We start from the raw sequence: 22247 nt of genomic DNA on the forward strand, positions 1-22247 counted from the left end.
CGTGTGGTTTATCAAAGGGCAGGGGATCCCTGCAGACAAGAGGTGCTGAATCACAGGCAATGTTGTTCCTCCATGACATGACCTGAAATGTGTCACATTTATGTGACACAACACATAAAACTGGGTGAAAGGAGAACTTGGCATTGATATTCTCAGAGCTGATTTATCCTTTCAGGTTCAGAGTCATGGAGTGGGAAATGTACACTCCTATTCTTATCTCCCAAGTTTCCCAGCTAATGAGATCTAATCTTAGCTTCTGGGAAGATCAAAAGAAGTCCAATAAATCACCTGCCAAGCTGCAGTATCAGAGAAGGAAGTAGAGACAGGAATAGAAACCAGCAGCAGGGAATCCGTGTGATCTGACCAAGGCTGAGCAAGCACATTGGATCAAGTCCTTGAAGCCAATCTGGACTCTTTATCTGGGGCGTTACACTTCCCACTCAAAACCACCCTGAAATCTACATGCCTGAGGCTCAGCAGCACACATCCTAGCTGAGCTCACCTCCTCACAGCGATGGCTGGGAACTTGTCATTCCTTGTGTTTCCATAGGAAAATGATCAAGTCTCCCACGTTACAGCCAAGTCACCACACTGCTGGAGCTCCTCCATGTTCAGACCAAGCACAGGATCCTGGTGCACTGGATGGCCCAGGGTGATGCTTGGGTGAGCAGTGACAAAGGACACCACAACAGAGACCTCGATTCTCCCTACGCCCACATGGCACAGTGAGATCTGGGATCCCCAAGGCTGCTTAGTCACTTACACACAGCAGTCTTCTGCCGTCTTTCCCTAAACATTGTGTAATTATTGTTTTTCAAGGGTAAACAAAGAGTTGCTGAGGGAAGACTCTGTTGACTCAGACAACAACACGTCATGGGCTCATGTATGGATATCGGAGTTGTGGCCGTGGCTTTGTTACCAAGAAAACTCTTCTAAGTTAAAGGGCACCAGAAGGTTTACTAATACATTCTAATTGTATTCAGCTAAGAGAAGGCAGTGCCCAGACCAGATCATTAGAGCCCAAGTACCTTGGAAGCAAAGTCAGGGGAGCCAAACAATGTCTGACCAAATAGAATCACAGAACATCCACAAAGATCATCAAGTCCAACTCCCAGCCCCACACAGGACATACCAAAATCCCACCATGTGCCTGACAGCATTGTCCAGATGGTCTTTGAGCTCAGGTTCAGGCTTTGGGCTGTGACCACTGCCCTGGGGAGCCTGTTCTAATGCCCAATCACTCTCTGGGAGAAAGATCTTTTCCTAACACCCGACCTAAACCTCCCTTGACACAGCTCTAGCCATTCTCTCAGGTCCTGTCACTGGTCACCAGAGAGCAAAAGCCGGTGCTGCCCCTGTAAAGTGACCCTTTAAACCTCTCAGGGCATAACCAAGCTGTCCTGTGAGTGACAAGTGGTGTCCCAACACTTGCTTGGAAGCAAACTCTAGGAAGAAGTGAAAACTACAGCACTGTGCTATGTAACCACCACAAGAAACCAAATCCAAGTTTTTGTTTAAAAAGACCATTTTAGGTTAGTATTTCTTTAGCTACCTTTTAAATGATTGACTCAGCACTACAGTATTGTCTGAACAAGTCTGTTGTGCACTAAATATTCTTGGATAAATGAGTTTACTCTGGGAGATGGTGATTAAAAGGATTGTTATCTGTTCTCAACTTATTCAGCAGCAGGCAGCAATCATTTGCTTTTTTGGAAGTTGATTACTCCAAAGACATCCCAATACCTTGGAATGTGAAACCTGGAAAGATTCTCCCATTTCACAGAACAGTTTGAGCTGGAAGGGACTGTTAAGACCATCTAGTTCCAACTCTGCCATTTTACAAGGGGGACAGAAAGGCCCTTTGGAGACAAATGCAGGCAGCTGGACAGTGAGGTGAGGGCAGGGAGTGACCCCCAGCCCCTCCTGGACCTCAAGGCCAGACACAGCTCTAAACTGGTGACTCTTCAGCAACACTTGTAGGGTCATCAGGGCACCAAAATGTGTTTGAGCTTCTTTAACAGAACTATATTGACTATGTTTCCTTTTGCCAATGTTTCTCGTGGAGGTCTTCATAGTTTCGTTGGAAGGATTTATCAGTCAGATTCTGGTTTTTGTCAATGCAAGGCAAAAATTCTCTTTCCATTAAAAAACTGATGGTCTCAGGAGACAGAGCTTCACCCAGCTCCAGGTGCAGATCCACCTGAGCCCTGCTCAGCCCAAGAGCACCTGATTCATCTCCTCACCTGGCCAAAGTGACACCAACGTGTTATGGGGGTCCCTGGTCCTCACCCCTCTGTTCCCCTGTGTCCCCCTGGCCCCATCTGGGACAGGTCACCTGCTGTGCCTTCTCGTGCTAGCTTTTGGAGACTTCCCACTCTTAGGAAGCTCCTCGAACACAAAAGAGAGCAAAAATTATAAGATGAGGAGGAGAAGAAATGAGGGCAGGTAATCAGGTGAGACCCTGTGGCAAAAGACCTCCCGACATCCACTTTCTCTGCCCCACAGGCTGGGCTGCCCTGCATGTCTCACCTCTCTCTGCTGCTGCTCCAGGACAGGATTGACTTCCTCAGGCTCACCTCTGCTTCTCCAACAGGGCTGGCACCTGTAGCTCCTGTAGCTTCCCTTCTATAATCCTGTGTGATGTGTCATACAGGAAAGGAAAGGGAGAAGGGGAAATGCTACCATCAGGAGGAAAATAGAAGTGTGCTTCAAAATAAGATAAAATTGGCACCTCTGGAATAGTGATGGATGAATGCACAAAAGCACACCCTGAGTCCTCTCCCACAGAGCCCGGAGGGCTCAGCCCACTGGCAGCTGCTGAGAAACATGGGAGGGTGGCAAAATCTGCAGGCAAGAGAGTGAGTTTACCTGTCTTGTGTATAGCAAGGTGGCAGTCTCAGGACCAAGAGGGCTGCAGGCTGTTTCGACAAGATAAATTATGCTTTTGCACTGGTTTCATCCCCTCTGCATCTCTTTGCACACCTCAGAAATTCCCCCCCTTGGTTTCCTCTGTCAATCTTGGCTCTCCTTGGAGGTCAAAGCATGAGCCAGCTACGTGTGACCTCACAAGAAAAACTCCCTCTGGCTCCTTCCACTCACGTTAGTCATTCTCTGAGCCCATTCCAAAATTTGCAGCTGGGTCAGCATCTGCAGTGCTCTCCTTGGATGAAGAGGGACATGTCCCAACTGCTCCTGCAATGAGCAGGTTGGAAGCACGTCAGCTCCTGCTTGCCAGTGCTCCGGGGTTTGAGGCATCACCACCAGCCTGAGTCATTGCCACACCTGGCTGTGGTAACAGGTGGCCAAGGAGCCCATGGCTAACCTACCTCAGCACTTTAAACCAACCAGTGGTTTTGTGGGATTTCATCTGGGTTTAAGCATTTAACAGCCGGGGAAGCCTGACGTGGAGAACAGCATGGGCTTGGCTTTTTATGTAGGGCTTGTAGCATTTGGAAAATTATCTTTTGTGTACTAAATGTCTGAGTCATCCTGGGATAGCACTGCATCCACTTTTAGATGTTACCATGTGCTCGTCTGCCACAGCTTATGAGGAAAGAGTCTTTTAAACCATCAGGAAAAAGATCATGCTGCTGACTCTTCCTCTTCTCTCTCCAGGCTTTGGAAACTTCAGGGGAAACCAAAAGGGGTTTTTATCCTCTTAATGTCAATTAACTGAAAAGGTGAAATACCTCGTGATCAAGCCACAGGTGGTTTGAGAGTGTCATCAGCTCACTGTGGTGTGGGTGCCGGGCACTGGAAGTGGAGGTGGGGAATGCTGGGTCTGGCAGCATGCAGTGCTCATCCCAGCTTTTCCAGCAAAGCCCATTTCCTGGAAGCCCAGCAGGACTCACATGCCAGGGTGTTTGGCCACCCTTCTAAAAGTTAATATTTACCAGAAAGATCCTCCTCAGTCACCCTGCCTAGGAGCCCACATAAGAAGAAAATTCCCTGTGCAGAAATTCCAGCTAACTTGGCAATGAGGGGTCCAGGGTTGGGGCGCGACCTGAGGAGAGGCTCCAAATCCCCTGAACAGAACATGATAACACATGGGTGCTCAGGAGATTCCCTGGCAGAGCAAGTCAGGCTGGTGGCACCAAGCTGGGGAGCCGCTGGTGGCACAGAGCACCATCCCCTGCCAGCCCCTTGGTGCTGCAGTGGCCAGTGGCAGGGGAAGCCTGGCAGTGAGTGCAGAGCTGTCTGACACAGGCTGGGCCATCCTGTTATTTAACCCCACTTCCCTGCTTCACCAAGCTGAGGTCTGTGGTCCCCACGCAACCTGCCAAGGCACAAGGTGCCAGGCATGGTGCCCTAAGGAGGGTTGGACATGGTGGACCCTCATTCAGTGCTGGCAGGGCCACAAGGGTCAGCAAGGCATCACTTTCTGACAGGATGGCGCGGAGCTGGTGGCTCTCCTCGCCCTTCCACACCTGCACATGGGTAGTGACCCTCACAGTTACACCAGTGGGACATAAATTCTGGCAAACCTCTATGTGAGAGCAAGCCTGTCAAAGCACATGCTGCATCTGCTCTGTCTGAAGGGACAAAGGATCTGCGCTGACTGGTGTCCAAGTGGGATGGAGCACTCAGGTTATTAAATAAAAAACCCCGAAATTATAAAAAGGATTCCAAATTTCCCTCCTCTGCATCAGCATTCAACTGGAAACTGTTTCCTGGGCTCTCCTAGAGGCCAGGGCAGTGTAGGGGGAGGCTGGGTGCTGGGGGAAGCAGGATCACTTCCCAGGCTGTGTTTATCAGCTCCTGGGCTCTGGCATTGCTCAGCGGGCACAGCGCCGAGCATGGCTGGACCGCAACTGCTCTGCTTCTACTTCTGCCAGTGTGCGGTTGGACCTGGACCTTCACTGAGCCCCTGGCCATGAGACAGCACCAGAGCAGCCACAGCTCACCCAGGAGCCCAGGGAACAGAGCTGACTCCTTGGGTCTCACTGCACACCTGCTGGAGGCCTCCAGCAGACACCCCAGGTTTTTTCACCCTGGGGAGAAGGGCAGGAACCTCCAAGGACAACATGAAGTGTCCCAAGGACCCTGAGCTCAGCCACCAGGCCCCGTGGGGACTTCCACATCAGCACTGAGGTCCTTTATCAACAAAAAGAAATACACAGAAAAGGCACCTGATTCTCTGGAAAAGATACCAAACTAAACAACTAAACCAGCATCCAGCTTCTTGCCAATAATATTCCTGTTTTCCCTCCCTCTGCCATGGCAAATACGTATTTGAAGAAGCCAGGATGGTGTAGGAGGCTGTTTCTGCGCCAGCAGCTCTCCATTCCTGTCCCCTTTCAGTCTCCAAATCCTTCATGCTGGGTCAGGATAACTGCAATGCAGCAAGATGGGAATCCCTCAAGGAGCTGCAGCCAGTGCCAGAGGCTCCGGCCGCTCCAGCCTTCAACCCATCAACACTGGGTGTCCTGCCCCGCACTATGCCTTGGAGAAAAGTGCTGCAGCCGTGCTTCAGTTCTCACAGTGCTCCAGTGGAAACCCTTCTCATCTCCTGCCCCAGCTGCCCTCAGACCGTGGCAGCGGCATTTGGCTCCTGCCAATGGACTTGGAATAAGTGAGGCTCAGGGTCTGAGGTGCATCCCACTGGGATAAAGCAGCTTGGGAGGGCAGAGATCAGACATGGTAAAAACTGAGCATTGAAAGGGGAGTTCTGGTCTCCTATGAAGCTCCTTGGCAGGATTTCAAGGCCAGGCTTGATGAAGCTTTGAGGAGATTGCCAGGACTGAGGAGATTCCCAGGATCAGCCCAGGCTCAACGCAGGGGGTGGAGTGCTTCCCTCAGCTGCTTTTCAGCCATTTGCTTCTCTTCTTCCCTGGCTGAACTGACCCAGCACAGTGCCAGGGTCGCTGTGCTGATTCATCCTCAGAGCCCAAAACTGGGGTGAGACGTTGCAAGTCTGGGATCCCAGTTCAAGCCTGGCATCCTCATTTCAAGCCTGTGGTGCCAGGGAGGTATGAGCAGACATCCAGGGACTCTCGAGCTCTGGAGCAGTGAAGAGGCAAGCACTGCCCCTTGGAATCATCCCCTGTCATCCAGACTGCCATGGATTAACTTGTCACTGCAGCAGGAAGAGCCTGGGATGTTTCTGCGGGCAGTGAGGGGAGGGTAAAATTCCCTTCTTCCTCCCACAGTTTCCTTGCCCAGGGGAAGTGCGGGGGCACTTTCACGTAGCACTTGCTTCAGAGAGCTTTAAACAGCTCCAGGCTGGGGGGAAATATCCTCTTGTGAACCACAAACTATTCCTGGCATCTGCTCCACTAAGAAAAAGCTATGAAAAGTCAAACTCATTCACAGCATAAAATGTAGCTCTGCATCATCATTGCTACAGGCTGGAAAATGCCTGAGGACGTCACTCTTGTTGACTTCCCTAAGCAACATCTGTTTGAAAAAAAACCTCCTGTAGTCAGCACAACTGCCCCAAGCCCAGCTCTTGCCTGACTGAGCACACAGTCAGGTTTGGAGACAGAACTGGGGCTCGGAGGAACACAGTTGGGCTGACCCAAGAGATATGAGTGTCACCCTGGCCATAAATCCCAGTGCAAACTGTCTGCATCCTGCTGGCACACAGCCTCACCGTGGCTCACAGGGGCAGGGGGTGGCTGGGGGTGTGTGATCATAGAATCCCAGAATGGTTCGGGTTGGAAAGGATCTTCAAGATCATCTTGTTCCAATGCCCTGTCATGGGCAGGGATGCCGACATGTGGAAAAACACATGGGAAAAGCAGACAAGGGGAAGCAGGGTCAGATACAATGGTCTGGGACTCCCAACACCACCTCCAAGTGAGACTAGGAAAGGACTCTGGCGACAGAGAGTTGTACCATAAAAAAACTTCTTTGGTTTCTTTCATTAGAAAACATCTTTCACACATGGTATAAAAACAGGTAGTCAAGAAATAAATTTCAAGCCAGCTGTACCAGCGAGGTTGGGGCATCTCCCCCTTCCTGTGCCTCAGCAGCAAACTCACTTCTCAAACAAAAGCATGGTGGAAAAACGCAAGCAAATCCTCTGTGGGAAATACTGTTAAATGACTAAAACCCCCAACAAACCCAAATTTACACAGTTTAAAACTAAGCCAAACAGTTTTCTATAAAGGGGACCGTGTTCCTCCCCAGAAATAATGACCCTGGATGCAGGTTTTTCTTCTGATATTGAAAATTGAAATTATTGACCCTTGCTGAGCGTTGGAAAATCAGTTTCCAACACCTGGTGAGCACCCAGGAGCTGCCCCAGCCACTGGCAACAGGATGCTGCTGCTCACACATTCTGTCCCATCCCATCCCACCCCACCCCATCCCATCCCGAGTGACACAGCTGCCATGGCACGGTGCCACTCCATCGCTCATCTCTCACACTGCTTTTCAAGTTATGTTTGGAAAGATGAATAAATTAATGAAGCCTCAGAAGATAAAAACCAAAACAAAGAGCACCCAAAAAGTCTAGTTCATGGTCTCAGGGCAGCTGGAAGCGCTCTCGGACCTTCTCCTCAATGGAGTGGAGCTTGACCACACGCAGTGCATCCAGAAGCTCCTTGGTGACTTCAGAGTTCTCCTCCTTCCTGTGAGTGAGGAAGGCCCGGAATTTCTCCTGGATGGCTGCCCTGGTCCATCGTGCCTGCTTCCTTGGCGTGCGCTCCAGGATCTGCTGCAGGCGCTTCAGCTTCTTCACGGGGATGTTCTGGTACACCACAAAGTCTATCATGGCTTGTTCGCAGTCGTCATCTTCTGCAGCTGGTGGGGGAAAACAGCCTGGGGGTTAAAGGGGGAGCAGGGCACAGCCCTGCCAAAGCTCTCTGTGGGACATCTGCCCAGGGAGGTGGTGAATGCCCAAGGCCTGGAAATGTTCAAGGCCAAGTTGGATGGGCCTTGGAACAACCTGGTCTAGTGGAAGGCTGAACTTCCTATCAGTGATGCACCTTACACAGGGCAGTTGGAAAACAAAGTGTAAAAGTTCTGAAGAAAATCAATGTATCTATTCCATGCTCCTCCCCCATCAGGGATTAGAGGAAAAGTCCAGACAAATCTGAAGTAATTGCAGTAAGTATTTACACATTCTTTTTCCTGAAAGTTTCTGTTTTCCCACTCAAATTTGTAAATTTTGTAACAGGACCAGCCCAAAGCCCAGCCCCAGTCAGGGCACTGGGATGGGACAGATCCAGTCCCAGCTGGTGAAACTGCTGGAGTGCATCCAGCATAAGGAATGAAAACAGAAAGAATTTTTAAGAGGCCAAGGCTAAAGGATTACTCAATCAGGGAGAGATTAGCCCAGTTTCATGCCATTGCGAATTTGAAACAGTTTCACTGATTATAGTGGAATGGGTTGAGCTCCGCTGCTCGGGCTCAGCCTCTCCAGCAGGCTCGGGTTGACGATGAGCAGGTCCCTTGTGCCTTCTGAGAGGAATCATCATAAACTGGAGCTAAAAAAAACCCCCCTTCACTTCCCATTGCTGGGGCATCCTCTGTCTATAAATATCTGCAAAGGGCTGGTCTGGCTGCGGAGGCTGGTGCCTGACGCACGTGCTGCTGACACTGCTCTGACCTGGCCGTTCCCCACCCCGGGACTGCATCCCACTGGTGACGGAGCTTTCCAGTCTCTGTGTCAGGATCACACTCCTGGCAGGGAACTCACGGTGTGAGTCAGGCTTTGTAAGGAGAAATGTCTGCGCTGGTGGTGCCAGGAGAGGATGGAAAGGCGAGAGCTGCCGGAGGGGAAGCCTCCACGTTCCCTCACCACAGAGGAAAATCTTTTAGAGTCATGGGATGTCCTGAGTTGGACACCTCACGGGCCAAAATCCACCCCACACTCAGCTCTGATGAACCTTAGGCTCTGCTCCACTCAACCTGCATGAGACCAGGCTGTGGCTGCCATAAAAACGTCTGGAAAACAGGTGGAGCCAGGAAAAGGGAGTGCAGGAGCCATGGCAGCCGCCAAGCCAGGTGCCTCAGATGCCAAAACGCTGCCCCAGCATTCGAGCTGTCCTTGGTAAGATCCAGCAGGATTTCACTGTCAGCTCTTTGTTCTCACTGCGCAGTGACTGTTGCTTAAGCCCATCACCCTGTCCTTGTTCTATGGGACTGACACTGGAAGGAGATGAGTTACTATATTATCCATAATTATTATTGATTATGGATCACTCCATGCTTTTACAAGCCATTTCACCTAATGTTCCATCTAAGGGGGAGAAAGCCACAAGGAAGTTTGCCCTCACCCTGACAGCATCAGTCCTGGCACTCTGTGCCCGTGGCTCACCTGATCCCTGTGTGCTGTTGCCTTTCCCCAGCCTGCAGGACGTGCAGAGGGTGTCGTGGTACTTGTTGCCCTGCACGTTGGTCACCTTCCCCTGCTGCTCACAGTCCTGGTGTGGCTGGCATGGGCTGGTGCTGGAGTTGGAGGAGAAGAAGCCCTGGGGGCAGTCATGGCACTGGGTGTCCTCAAAGGGGGTACCTGTGCATGGGGAGACATGGGGACTGTCAGGTGACAAGCTGGCATAGGAGCAGAGGCAGCAGCTGGGGATGATGCCAGACACCATTTCAGCATGAGGGTGATGTTTTGAAAATGATCACTGCCAGCATCTCCCCTGGGAATTGCATGTCCTCACATAGGGCAAACAGTAGTGCTTCCCCCGGCCTTCTCTCAAGCCTGGGCTGATAAATTGTCAGCAGCACACAGACATGAGAGGACGAGAGGACATCTCATCTAAGAAAAAGCCACCTCCCAGGCAGGAGGCAGTGGCTGAGCTGCTAAACCAGCCCTTGGGTTCCCAGAACCCTTCTTCCCAGAGCCACAGGCTCCCGACCAAGTGAAAGTAAAAGTCTCTGGAGGTGAAAGTTCAGCTGTCCTTGGCTGCACTGTCACTGCTCCCCCTGGCCCCGGGCCAGCGCTTCCCTTGTGTCACACAGATGATGGCACACAGGCAGGATTGCACCAAGCTACTTTCCTGTTCCCTGGGAGCAGAGGTGAGGGCTCTGCAGGCAGGAGATTCCCCACCCCTCTCATTACCTCTTCATGAATCAAATTACAAGCGGTTTCTATGTTGTTGCCGCCACTTTTAGGCTTTCCCAGAAGTCTGATCCTTCAGGTCCCTACCAACCCAGACCATTCTGTGATTGTAAGGCCCGGTCATAACCCCCAACATCTGAGCCACTACTTGCAAATGGGAAATCCCAAAGAAGTTGGTTTGCCCAGGGCGATTGCGCATGGATCAAAGCCCTCATCCAACCCCAACACCAGCAAACTCTGCCTATCCAGACACCAGCACTGGCAGGTCCAGGGCTCTGCCCACCACACCGGACACTCAGTCCTTGCTGTGCTATTCAGGTGGCTGGACTGGGGTGCAATCCTCTCTACACAAGAAGACATTTGCAAAAAATAAATAATAGTAACACAAAACCAACTTCTCCTCAAATACCCAGCATGCTTGCATGGCTCCCCAATCCTCCTCCTCCAGACAAATTTCATGTTTAATTTCAAAGTGTTTTCCTGTAATGCTTGGAGATCTTCTTCCCCCTTTGCTGTGTTACTACACTTTGTCATGTCCTATAGAAAATTAAGCCCCAAATCTCAATCATAAATATCAGCTGAAGACAACAGATACTTTCCCTCTGGCTGGTGAGCCTGGAGCTCTTCCATGCCACACATGGAAGGACTTCAAAAGACTCCATGCCTCAAAAGCCTCCATATTTCAAAAGCCTCCCAGCTTCAAAGTGAAGCAAGATGCTGCTGGTTTTGCTGGTGCTGCCCACACTGGTTTGTTGCCCCCTGCTGTGGTTTCCATGCAGAGCCTGGTCCTCAGTGATTGATGAGTTTGCATGCACTGGGAGCAACTAAAGGACCAGAGAAATCTGTACTGGTGAAACAACAGGAAAATAAATTCCCTAAAATATCTTGAGACTTAGATCACACAAGGAGATGGAGTGTCAGACTCTGGAGTCAAAACAAAGCTGGTTTTGTGGACTTGGAACTTGGCTGTCTGTCCACTGTGTGTTTTCAACACAACCTCTCCAAACTGCTCAAAACCCAGCTACACATATACACCGGCCCTTCCCTTACATCATCAGCCACCTTTTTCAGCCCAGATAATCAGCATTCCCATCTCCCGGGCTGCCTATGCAAGGAGAAGGGAGTAGATGATGGATCAGGAGCAGCTTGGACCTTCCTACCTGCCTGTGGAACAGGGCCGGTGGCTGCTCCAGGGATGGCCAAGTCACAGCCTGGCTCTGCCTGTTGTGGCAGGTGAGGGACCTAACTGGGATTTACACATTCCATCGAAGTTGCTGCTGGGGATTTCAAAGGCTTTCAAAGTGATAACTGGGGGAAAACCCAACCAAATTCTTCCTTGGCAAAGAAGCAGGAGTGTGCCGCAAGAATGGCACTGTGCCAGTACCAGAGCTAAAAGGGAGTCGGTCAGGCTACGGGCAAGAACTGGCTCCTGCATTTGTCTGCTGCATTTGTCCTTGATTTTTATCTCCAGGGGAGATTTTTGGGGCGTGTCAAGAGCCTTGTGAGGATGCACAGTTCCCGTCTGGGTACTTACCTGGCTTCACAACCCCAGAGCCCGGCGGGCACTCGGAGTGCCTGATGCAGAACTCCATGTTCGAGTAGTAGCCCTGCTGGCACTGGCAGGCGCGGTTGTGCGTGGCATTGCACTGCTGCACCTCCACCTGCTTCTCTCCGCAGATGACGTTGCAGTAGCGGCACTTCTCCAGGTAGTTCCAGTAGCGGGTGTAGTGCAGATCGGGGCAGGGCTCGCACCGCGTGGGTCTGTCCCTGGAGCAGTGCTGTCTCACGAAGGTCCCCGGCGGGCACTGCTGGCATGTGATCCTCTGGCTCGTCACAGCATCCTTCCACTGGTACGTGGGCTGGGCGTCGCAGGTGAGCTCAGCCAGCAAAAGGAGGAGAGGGGGAAGCATCCACTACGGCAAAGATAGCGCAAAGTGCCCTGAGCTCATCCTCAGGCAGAGGCGGGAGCAGCAAACGCGGCTGCTGCTGTTACAGAACTTGTTATTGTTGTAGATACAAGAAATTGTTTTCCCTCCCCATGCCGTTCCCAGCCCCAGGACCAGCTACCGCCCTCCTTTGCCATCCCAGGTGACAGAGCATCCTTCCCAAACCCATTTGTGATGCCTTCAGAACCCAGTTTCCCTCATTTAGAACCTGAAGCAGCACCAGCACATTCCCCTCTTTCTCCCCATTCAGATCCCCACCACATGCAGTAAGAGACACCTTAGCAAACCAAGAAGCAGAAGGGAAGTTTTCCAAACTAGCAGATACAGAGCATGCTCCCTAGGATCTTTAACACTTTTTGGAAACCCAGATGCTCAGGATAGGACTTGAATCCCAGAGCTTGTTTATCCTCCCTTTCCTTTTCAAAGCCCACGTGCCCAGCCTGACAAGCAAGAAGCTATATTACCTTGGATGGATGCCTCAAACTGGGCGCGTGGCAGGATGGCATCGCACCGAGGTCTTCTGAGCACCGGGATCAGAAACCTGGGGAGACAGAGAGGGCTCCTCAGGGGCTGCTGCTGGCTGGGCTGGAGCTCCTCTCTGCAGCATCAGCTTCAACCCAACCCGCCAGCGTTAAAACAGAGGGAGATGGAGAAGGGCTGACAGGTAGAGGCTGATAGGGAAGGGCTGTTGGGAAAGACTGGGTTTCCTCGCCTGCTTTCCTCCGAGTCAGCCCTTTCTCCGAGGGAGATGCCGGCTCTCCCCAGGGCAGGGACGGAGCGGAGCCTTATAGAGGCTGGGGGTGGGGAGCACCCATACAGCACCAGACACGTCCAGGAATCGCCCGGGGGGAGGGAAGTAACCCCTGCCCAACGCAGCCGAGAGGGAGCAGGAGCTGGTGGGGAAACAGCCAAGGTCTCCCTCCCCTCCCCTTCCCTCCCCATCCCTTCCTCGGGGACTGGCTCCTCTCACCGCGCCTCCGCCTCGCGCCTCCGCGCCGCTCCGCTCCCCGCGGCCGGCAGCGCCTTTATAGACCGCTCCGTGGGAAAGACCCCTCGTGGGCAAGGGGAGGTGACATCGCTGCTCCATCCCGGCCCCCCCGACTCCATCCCGGCCCCTGAGCCCTTCCCGATCCCCCTCGGCGGCGGCACCGGCTCCGCCTTCGCGTCCCGGCGCCCTCCCTCACCCGAGCGCCGCTTTCGCTCTCACTTCTGCGTTTGCCTCTAAAAGCGAAGCTTTTAAAGCAATGAAGTTCCTTTACCTGTGTGGAGGAAGGAGGCGAGTGGGATTCGCACAGTTTTTCAAAGCTTTGTAGGTTTTACAGGGGTTTGGTAAGGAATTGTTTTCTGGCAAGGGGAAAGGTAGGGAAATTCCCCTGTGAACGTTCTGTTCCACGGCTGTAAACGCCAAATAACTTCCCAGTAACAGCAGTTGCCTCTCGCTGTGAGGGGACAGTTTGCCCCGTCAAGGGCAGCTCCGAGGGGCCGATTCTGGCTGTGGCTGCGGGCAGTGAACCGGCGCTGCGGGAAGCATCCCTCCGGCTCTGCCCAGGGGCTCCGGGACGAGACCCCATCCCACTCCCGCGCCCTCCGAGGACACTGACCCTGCCAAAACGGCCCCGATCGTCAGTGCTTGGGTACCGCATTCCTAAAGCCGGCCCCGAGCTTCAATCCTCTTCTTTCAGGAGCACCGAGGATGACACCAACTCTAACTGTAACACTAAACACAGGTACCTTTCGTGGCACAACAACATCCAGCAGCTAAGGAGGTCAGAATTCCCTTACAGGTGACAGTGCTGTAAGTCTTGGACCCCAAGGATTCAAATGAAAATTGAACTCAGCCTTGCAGGTACAGCCCTGGCAGACTCCGTGTTCCGGTGCCTGCTCCAAGACATGAGACTCCTGCACTTTGTCCTGCTGTGTCTCACCAGATTCCCTCTGAACAGACAATGGTGAACAGTCAAAACCAGAGCAAATGCTCAAAAAGCAAATGCAAGTCTCTGCAAGAATGAGAGAACCACAGTGAGGACCTGAGAGGACATGGAGGTTTTTCTCCTCAGGAGTCAGCAGCCTGCTCCTCTTGCAGATCACTACAGAGAATCAACAATTCTGTATCTGCGTTCTGCCTCTTGCCTCCAGCTCTCAGCCACTGGGGCTGCAGATGGAGAATCTCACGGCCTTTGTTCTGAACACTCTGAAAGACCAGACCTACAAGAGCTAAACAGACCATTCACCAAGAAAATCAAACCCAGTTCTCCACGACCCAGAAGGAGAAGAAAACACCAATGGTCAGGAGGAATCCAAAGCTCCTTCCAGTAAGATCAATTTCTACCAACCTTGGTTCTTAAAAAAAAATCCTCTGACTCCTGCAGGAGCCAAGGAGGGTCAGTACTACAGTCCAAGCACAGGGTCAGGGCTGTGTTTATTTGCACTTCACACAGAACAGGTGATTTTCACAGGCCACTCTAAAGTAGTCTTTCATTTTACTGCTTGTTTATCTCAATCCCCTGTAGCTGTCCAAAGTAATCCTGATGATTTGTAATTCAATTTGACACAATCCCTGAGCCAAGGACTGCTGGGATTTGCTTCATCAGTGTGCATCGTCTCTAATTAACCAGCTAATCTCCCAGCCCTGCGCTGGCACTGAGGCACAACCCCTTGATGCTTTATGGGGTGAAACTTCCCACGAGATTAGACCCAGAGAGTCCTGCTCTGGGCTCACCCAGCTGAGAGTTTCAGTGGGATCCCCCTGCCTGAGGCATGACCTCCCAGGAGCTGCAGGGCGTTTCCTTCTCCACAGAAGAAACACATTTTCAGTTTTCTGTCCTGGATTTCACATGGAACCCACAAGGTGTATGAAACAATAGCAGGTGGTCACATCCTGAATGGCAACTGTGGCAGTCCCTGTGTTCCAGCCACCGTCCCCGCTGGGATAGACCCAATGTACCAGGAAACTGAATCCACAGCTGCTCGCTGCACTGCAATGCCTCATCAACAATTTTTGTTGTGAAATTGATAACGACAAAAATGTGTTGGATGCTCTTAGAGAGTGAAACACCACATTAATGGGACAGAAGGGGCTTCCGCAGACAACTTCCTCAGACTCTAACAGTCTGGTGGAACAATGATGTTCTTTTTCTCTCTGTTCTTTTGTTGGTCCAACAAACTTTTCAGAATGGGTTTATGTGTCGCCACCTGATTACCAGAAAGCAGCAACACAACTCACTACTGACTGACCTGTGGAGGTAGCACAGAAAAGGAATTCGGCATCATATTCCCATGGCTTTGACTTCACTTCCCTTTCACTATACAGGACATAGTTTCACACTCCGGCGTGTCCAACAGCATCACCTTCCAAAACTCCTCTTGCAAAATAAGGTTTCTTGTTACATTCATAGAAAATTCTGTAAAGCAAAGAAATCCCTCACTTCCCATCAGTAACCACTTTGCCAGCCAAAGACAGGGCTCATATCTTTCCTGATAAAACATTTTACTTTGCTGGTTTTGATCTCTTTTGTGAGTCCTTTCAGCTGTGGGGGGTGGGGGAAACAGCAGGAAAGGTTTGTTCTATGACGCACCACTAAAATTTCAGTCAAGGTCTAGTCATAGCACTGCAAGGCAGGGGCAATCAAAAAATTAGTATTTACTTCCTTCATGATCTGTAAGCCATGTGTCATTTGTTTCTGAAAATCAGCAAGGAGTGTCCAAAATAGGTTTCTGTGCCCCCAAGCATTAAATAATTTGCATCAGTTCCTCTAAGCACCTAAAGCAATACAGATTTTTCCGAAACAGTTTTTTTTGTTTTCTGTTCTTAATAAGTAATTAACTGTCCCTGTCTTTCCTTCTTGTAAATTCAACAAGTTTCCAGATGACAGAACAGTCCTGAGCGCTGGGGACCCTCTTCTTCAAGGTCTCATGGAAACACAGAATGGTTTGGGTTGAGCGGGACCCAAAGCTCATCCAGTTCTCCCATCTCCAGTAGCTGTTAGCATCCATCTCTCCTGCCCCAGCCACCAACAGCAGGGATTGATTCCCAGACCCACTGCAGTGCAATTCCCACTGCAGCAGAAATCAGCATCAAACCCACCCCAAGCCAAACCCATCTGCACTGGCAGATCTACTGGTGGGACACTGGGGTGTTCCAGAGCTTGTCTGGGTGGGCTCAGCTAATGAAGGACAGTGACTGTAAACCTCTTCAGATGTAATCCCTCGACTGAAGAGTAAGAGATGAAGAGAAGGAGTTCACTGGACAAAGGGATAAATGTCCTGGATGAAGGGATAGAAAGTACCTTCAGCAAGTTTTCCCCTCAGTATAAGAAGGACAAGGAGCTACTTCAGGGGATCCAGCAGAGGCCACAGAGATGATGACTGGCGTGGAGCTTCTCTGATGAGGAGACGCTGTGGGAGCTGAGCCTGGTTAGTCTGCAGAAGGCTGAGAGGGGATCTCATCAATGCATATAAATATCTCCAAGGGATGCCAGACTTTTTATGGTGCTCAGCAACAAGACAAGGAACAACAGCCGTAAACTAAAATTTAACAAGTTTCACCTCAACATGGGGAAGAGTTTTCCACAGAGGATGGCAGAGCACTGGAACAGCTGTCCAGGGAAGGTGTGGGGTCTCTTTCTGTGGACATTTCAAACCCACATGCATTGCATTCCTGTGTCCCCTGCTCCAGGTGACTCTGCCTTGGCAGGGGAGTTGGACTGGGCGATCTCCAGAGGTCCCTTCCACCCCCAAACGCTCTGTGAATCTCTTGAAGGCACTGAGATACTCTTATCATTGTTTCTCTGCCCTCAGAACAGAGCATCCCCAGGTTGGAACAGTCTTCAGACTAAAACAACTCCAGGAAAAAGCACAACTTCAAAACTACTTTACCTGAGGGGAAAAAACAGCATCGTAATATTTGTCCCTGCCAACCCCTTCCCAAGCGTTTGATGCAATTCAAACCCCACAATACTTTTCAAGTACTTCCTCTTGTCTTGTTGGATCTGGCAGCATTTTTGCAGCCCACAGCAGATAATTTCCATCAGCAAACCCGACCAGAGCCGTGGTGCCACCGCCCCTGAGGGCGCTCATGGCTGTGCTGTGGTTTCCCTCCAGCGGCAAGAGCAGTCAGCTGCAGCTTTCCTGGGAGACCTTCCCAGGAGACCAGGCACTGAACTACCCACCAATAAATGCCATGTTACTGCTCACTGCTCCCAGCCTCACTCCAAATAGACTTCTGTTTATTTCTACAACACACCTGTATGTACATAACATTTTTCCGGCATTTCCCCCACTTATATTTGAAACATCAGGACTGTTTCTGCATTATTTATTCTTGCTTTGCTGAAGAGATACATGGCTAGAAGGTAACATTCATCCACTAATTTAAACATGACAGAATATATGATAGCCCAGAACTACCTCAATTCCTGACCAAGACTTTGTCATTTTAATTGTTATTGAAGTTCAAAATTCCCCATTTCACTGCCAGCAACTCAGAGATATGAAAATCACCTACAGGGTACAACCTTTCCACTTGCTTCTACCAGGGCCATTAGGACTCAATATCCAATGTTTTTAAATCTAGTTTTTGTTTGGTTTTTTAAAAAATTCCTTTATTTTTTAAACCAAATCAAATTTAAACAAAATTGTTTTATTTTACACTCTATTTTACAGCAGCTAAAGAAGATTTAAAATTGATACAATTTTTTAGGTTAACCACTTATACCCACTGCTCACAGAGAGTGGAATTATTACAGATTTTTTTTTTTAACCCATCTAGCTTGATTAATTTAAAAGTTTTAAAACATTTAGTTCTTTCTTCTTCTTGGAAAGCAAATCAGGTAATACGGGCACATGAAAATATCAGCACTGAGCGAAGAATAAAGCCTCCTTAAAAGCACATTCCAAAAAATCCCACCGTGGTGGATGATGGAATCAGGTTTTGGGGCACACAGCAGATGAGAGGGAGCTTCTGCTCACCATCCACCAGTGGAATTCATCCATAAAAAATGATCCTTTCAGTATCTTCTGCTATTGGAAACAGTGGCTGCTGCCAAACCCCAAACAGTGAATGTGAATCACCTCTTCCAGGAACACCAGTGGGGTAGGGATGGCCTCCTCAGCCAGCTCAGTTCCATTGTAGGAGCATTCCTGGGGTTTTCCCATGATCTGGTATTACCTGAAGGGCTTATAAATGACAGCTGCCTCCAGGATATAAAATTTCAACCTAAGAGTAGCCACAGGAGAATTCAGAGCATAAAGTAAGTAAAAATTAACTTTCTTAGCTCCAACAAAAGACAATGTTCTGTCTTGTCTCCTGCAGTGAGACCTTTCAGAGTTGATCACCTTTGTCAGAAAACGACCTGTGCTGGAGCTCAGCTTGTAATCCAGAGACAATGCTCACAGGGATTTAAAGGAATCTCCATCCTGCTCCTGCTCAGCAAGAGTCAGAGCACAGCCACTGCCTCCTGCTGGCACAAAGGGCTTCCTGTCCTTTCTGCAGGTGGGATCAGGACCAGAAGAAAACTTGGACTAATCGCTTCCTCTTCACATCACTGAGGCACTTGGGGCACTTCTTCACCACCTGTAGAAATCAACAAACAAAACACACGGAGAATGTATTTATTGTGGAGCAAATGCCATAAAGGGAGGAAGCTTTCATGGGGGAAAATAGCAACAGGATAAGGGGCAATGGTTTTAAACTGAAACAGGGAAGCATTAGATTAAATTTTGGGAAGAAATTCTTTACTCAGAGGGTGCTGAGAGGCTCTGGCACAGCTTTCCCAGAGAATCTGTGGCTGCCCCAGCCCTGGAAGTGTTCAAGGCCAGGTTGGATGGGGCTTGGGGCAGCCTGGTCTAGTGGAAGATGTCCCTGCCCACGGCAGGGGGTGGGAGAAGATAAGCTTTAATGTCCCTTCCAACCCAAACTAGTCTGTGAACCTCTGATATTAAATATCTCTACCACATTTTGTCCAATGTGAACTACTAGCCACAGCAGCCACATGTCAGTCCCTGAGATTGTATCTGCTGTTTGCAACCTCACTGTTACCGCACAGTCAATTGTTTCTCTGGTAGTAATAAAAAGGAGAGGAGGCTTTGTGGCACCATGCAAAGTGGCACCAGACTTTACATCACTTGTCCCAGCTATGACACATCTGGAGGACTGAAATACAGGAACGAGGAAATGTGGAGCTGCAAGACCTCTTGTGAAGTACACCTGCACTTGTGAGTAAAATCCTGTCAAGGGGCTGATGACTTCCCTGAACTCCCGCTTCCTCTTGCACAGATGACAAGGAAATGTCTCCTGGGCATACCCGGACATGGATGACAGGCATGGTCGTTACCAAGAGTTTTGTAGGGGAACCAAGTGCGTTTATTTCTTCATAGCATCCCACACCTTACTCATTAGCAGCACAAGACATGAAGACACATGAGGAATCATTTCTCCACTCAGGTTTCAGTTTGCTTCTTCACTAATCATCAACTTTAAAGTCATTTGACTTGCAGATGAATCCCAACTGCTCTTCTCATAGCTTGCAATTTACTGGTAATACTGAACTGGTCTGTTTATTTCAAAAGGGAAATAGTATTTTTTTTTTTTTTTTAAGTAACCTTTGGGAGGAGATTGCCAGCTCAGGAGGCCTAAAAAGATGGTCAGCTACATCAGTGGCACTGCACAGCCTTCCCTGGAGTGTGGAAATTCATCATTAGAATCAGAGTGGTTTGAGTTGGAAGGGACATTAAAGCTCATCTCGTTCCAAACCCCTGCCACAGGCAGGGACACCTTCCACTCTCCCAGGTTGCTCCAAGCCCTGTCCAACCTGGCCTTAGACACATTTAGGGATGGGGCAGTCACAGCTTCTCTGGACAAGCAGGGTCAGTGCCCCACCACCCTCACAGGGAAAAATTCCTCCCCAATATCCCATCTAACCTCTGGCAGTGGGGAGCCATTGCAAGAAAAGGTGCAGACTGCAAAGCTGGCTCAGGCAGTAGGATTTTGGTTCTGGAGACATTGACCGAAATATCATAAATGGAAGGGCAGTGGAAAAGTCACTTTATCTCCCAACAGCCAGTGTTTTGCCAAAGGCAATTTTAACTGTAACATTTAATTGTGAAATCTTCAATTATTTGCCCATATCCCAGATAGTCCAAATGAGAATAACTCGGTCTTCTTAGAAGACCTGCAGGAACAAATGATGCATTTAAACACTGGGAAGCAGCAACAGAACCTCTGGAGAGAAAACCACACCCCAAAGCACCATATCCTGGTCCAGTCTCTGGGAGGCTTGCCCTAACACACTGAGTCACCCAACATGCTACAGCACTAATCCTCCTAATCCTCCTCTAGCTGCAGGGAATTGTCTGCTCTGCTCCTCCAAAAGCTTCCAAAATTATTCACCACCTGTCCCCACCACTCTTTCACCAAAACAGCGAATTGGACAAGATCACAGTTTGCAAATCCCGTGCTCTGAGTCACTTCCTTGGTGGGATAACATGCACCAAAGGGATTTTGAGCTGAAAAATCAGTGACTAAGTTGTTAGGAAGGCAAAACAGTTTTAAATGCAGCCCTGTCAGAGGTGACAAAGCCCAATCCCATCTGATGAGAGTTCAGACCTCGTACATGGTTGCTCATTTCCTGCTGATAAAGGTGTCCCTATCCCAAACACATGAATAGGGTTGACTGTCCAACCTCCTCAGGCATGAGTGGGAATGGGCATGGATGTGGTAGGACGTGGCTCCTCTGGGACTGGGTTCAGAGAAACACAGAATAATCTTCCTGTTTGCAAATCCTGTGCTTCCCTCTCAGCTGCATGACCAGCACAGCTCTGCCTCACCACTGGAGAAACATCTCTGCATCAGCCCAAGTCATATCCTAAACTACAAGGGGATAGGGGAGGTTTGGACAATAGGAAGAATTTCTCCACAGAAAGGGAAGTAAATCACTGGAACAGGCTGTCCAGGGAAGTGGTGGAATCACCATCCCTGAGATTGTTCCAAAACCATGTGGCTATGGCACCTCAGGATGTGGTTCTAAGGCGAACACAGTGGTGGGTGCTGGGCTGATGGTTGGACTTGATGGTCTTTAAGGTCTCTTCCAACATTATTGATTCTATGACTCTGTATTTGATTTTTCATTAACCAAACAACACCTGAATCACATAATGAGCCACTTAACACTTCTGTAATGTTCTACTGTAGAGAACATTAATCACTACAAAGGTATGTCTGTCATAAGAGAGATTAATCAGGTAAGGGGTAAATATGGAAATCATTGATAATATGATTATTCAGGCAAGTAGAAAACATGGAAATCATTAGTAGCAAATGACCCATGACTCATTTCCTCAAACATGGGATATGCATGGGATATCTCAACAGAAGAGAAAGAATACTTTCAGTTGAAAGGGACTTACAGTGATCCTATAGTCCACAGGCCTGACCTCTTCAGGGCTGAACAGAAGTAATGGCATTGTCATATTAAAGAGCATTAGGGCCTCTCCATAAAGCCTCTTCCAGTGTTTGACCACCCTCTTGGTATAGAAATGTCCCCTAGTATCCAGGCTGAACCTCACGGACAAAAGCTTTGGACAGCTCCCATGAATCCTGACATTAAATCCCAGGGAGAAGAGCTCAGCACCTCCCTGTGTCCCCTCCTCAGGAAGCTGCAGAGATACACTAGCTCACCCCTCAGCCTTCTTTCTCTGAACCAGGCAAGCACAGAGTCCTCAGCCACTCCTCCCAGGAGGTGCATCCAGCCCTTCCCCTCCTCTGGACACCCTCAAGTACCTGAATCTTAAACACAATCTAATCTGGCAGGCCAGACTATTTTAATCTCTGGTCTGGGAAATGTACAATCAGATAAAGGAGTGATTAATAAAAAATGAGGCTGACCAAGTTAATGATCTATGAGCTATGAAAACACACATTGACTTGAGGATTAAAAAGAAATCAGGACCATAGAGTGACAAATTTCAAAACAGAAACCAGAACAGGGCAGTACAATTGCTCAATATACAACAGTTCTAATTTTGTGTATTCTTAAACTGATGGAACAACAAGTTCCATCTTACTGGTAAAAGGAGTGAATTTTCCCCCCCTTTATAAGGTCAGTATTTATTGCCTGAGATAACATAACCATGCTGTGGGATGCTGAAATGCTAGGCTAACCAAAAAAACTCCTCAGGGACCTCATTCAAGTCCTTAAGCAACTCAAGTCTCAAATGGCAAAGATTATGAACACATGCTTGTAAAATTCTTGTCATGACTTTGTTGGAGCTCTTTCTACAGTGGAGGATGC

General features: G+C 49.5%; 2 protein-coding genes across 2 annotated transcripts in view; both read right to left on the minus strand.

Annotated features, from left to right (window-relative positions):
- Positions 1 to 6839: 6839 nt before the first annotated feature.
- Positions 6840 to 14308, minus strand: TNFRSF6B (TNF receptor superfamily member 6b). The gene is made up of 5 exons (XM_066198900.1): positions 14295 to 14308; positions 12426 to 12502; positions 11550 to 11928; positions 9266 to 9460; positions 6840 to 7746 (listed from the first exon to the last, which is right to left on the minus strand). Exons 2-5 carry the CDS (start codon positions 12465 to 12467, stop codon positions 7469 to 7471), a joined length of 894 nt encoding a protein of 297 aa, XP_066054997.1. The 5' UTR covers positions 12468 to 12502; positions 14295 to 14308; the 3' UTR covers positions 6840 to 7468.
- A 2931-nt stretch (positions 14309 to 17239) lies between these two features.
- Positions 17240 to 22247, minus strand: part of RTEL1 (regulator of telomere elongation helicase 1) — a 46080-nt gene continuing 41072 nt past the window's right edge. The window contains exon 36 of the mRNA XM_066198967.1: positions 17240 to 18532. Coding sequence (XP_066055064.1) covers positions 18458 to 18532 — 75 coding nt within the window. The 3' untranslated portion in view covers positions 17240 to 18457. The remainder of the gene's footprint in view (positions 18533 to 22247) is intronic.

This window comes from Chamaea fasciata, unplaced genomic scaffold (assembly GCF_029207755.1).
Source record: "Chamaea fasciata isolate MVZ Bird 193981 ecotype frontalis unplaced genomic scaffold, bChaFas1.0.hap1 SCAF_17, whole genome shotgun sequence".
In the NCBI taxonomy this organism is placed as follows: Eukaryota; Metazoa; Chordata; class Aves; order Passeriformes; family Sylviidae; genus Chamaea; species Chamaea fasciata.

Coding starts and splice junctions, on each gene's coding strand:
- TNFRSF6B (XM_066198900.1), bottom strand. CDS start 12,467: ATGCCATCCTGCCACGCGCCCAGTTTGAGGCATCCATCCAAG. Junction 11,929..12,425: donor GTTTGAGGCATCCATCCAAG/GTAATATAGCTT, acceptor TCTTTGCCGTAG/TGGATGCTTCCCCCTCTCCT. Junction 7,747..9,265: donor CAACAGCACACAGGGATCAG/GTGAGCCACGGG, acceptor TTCCCCCACCAG/CTGCAGAAGATGACGACTGC.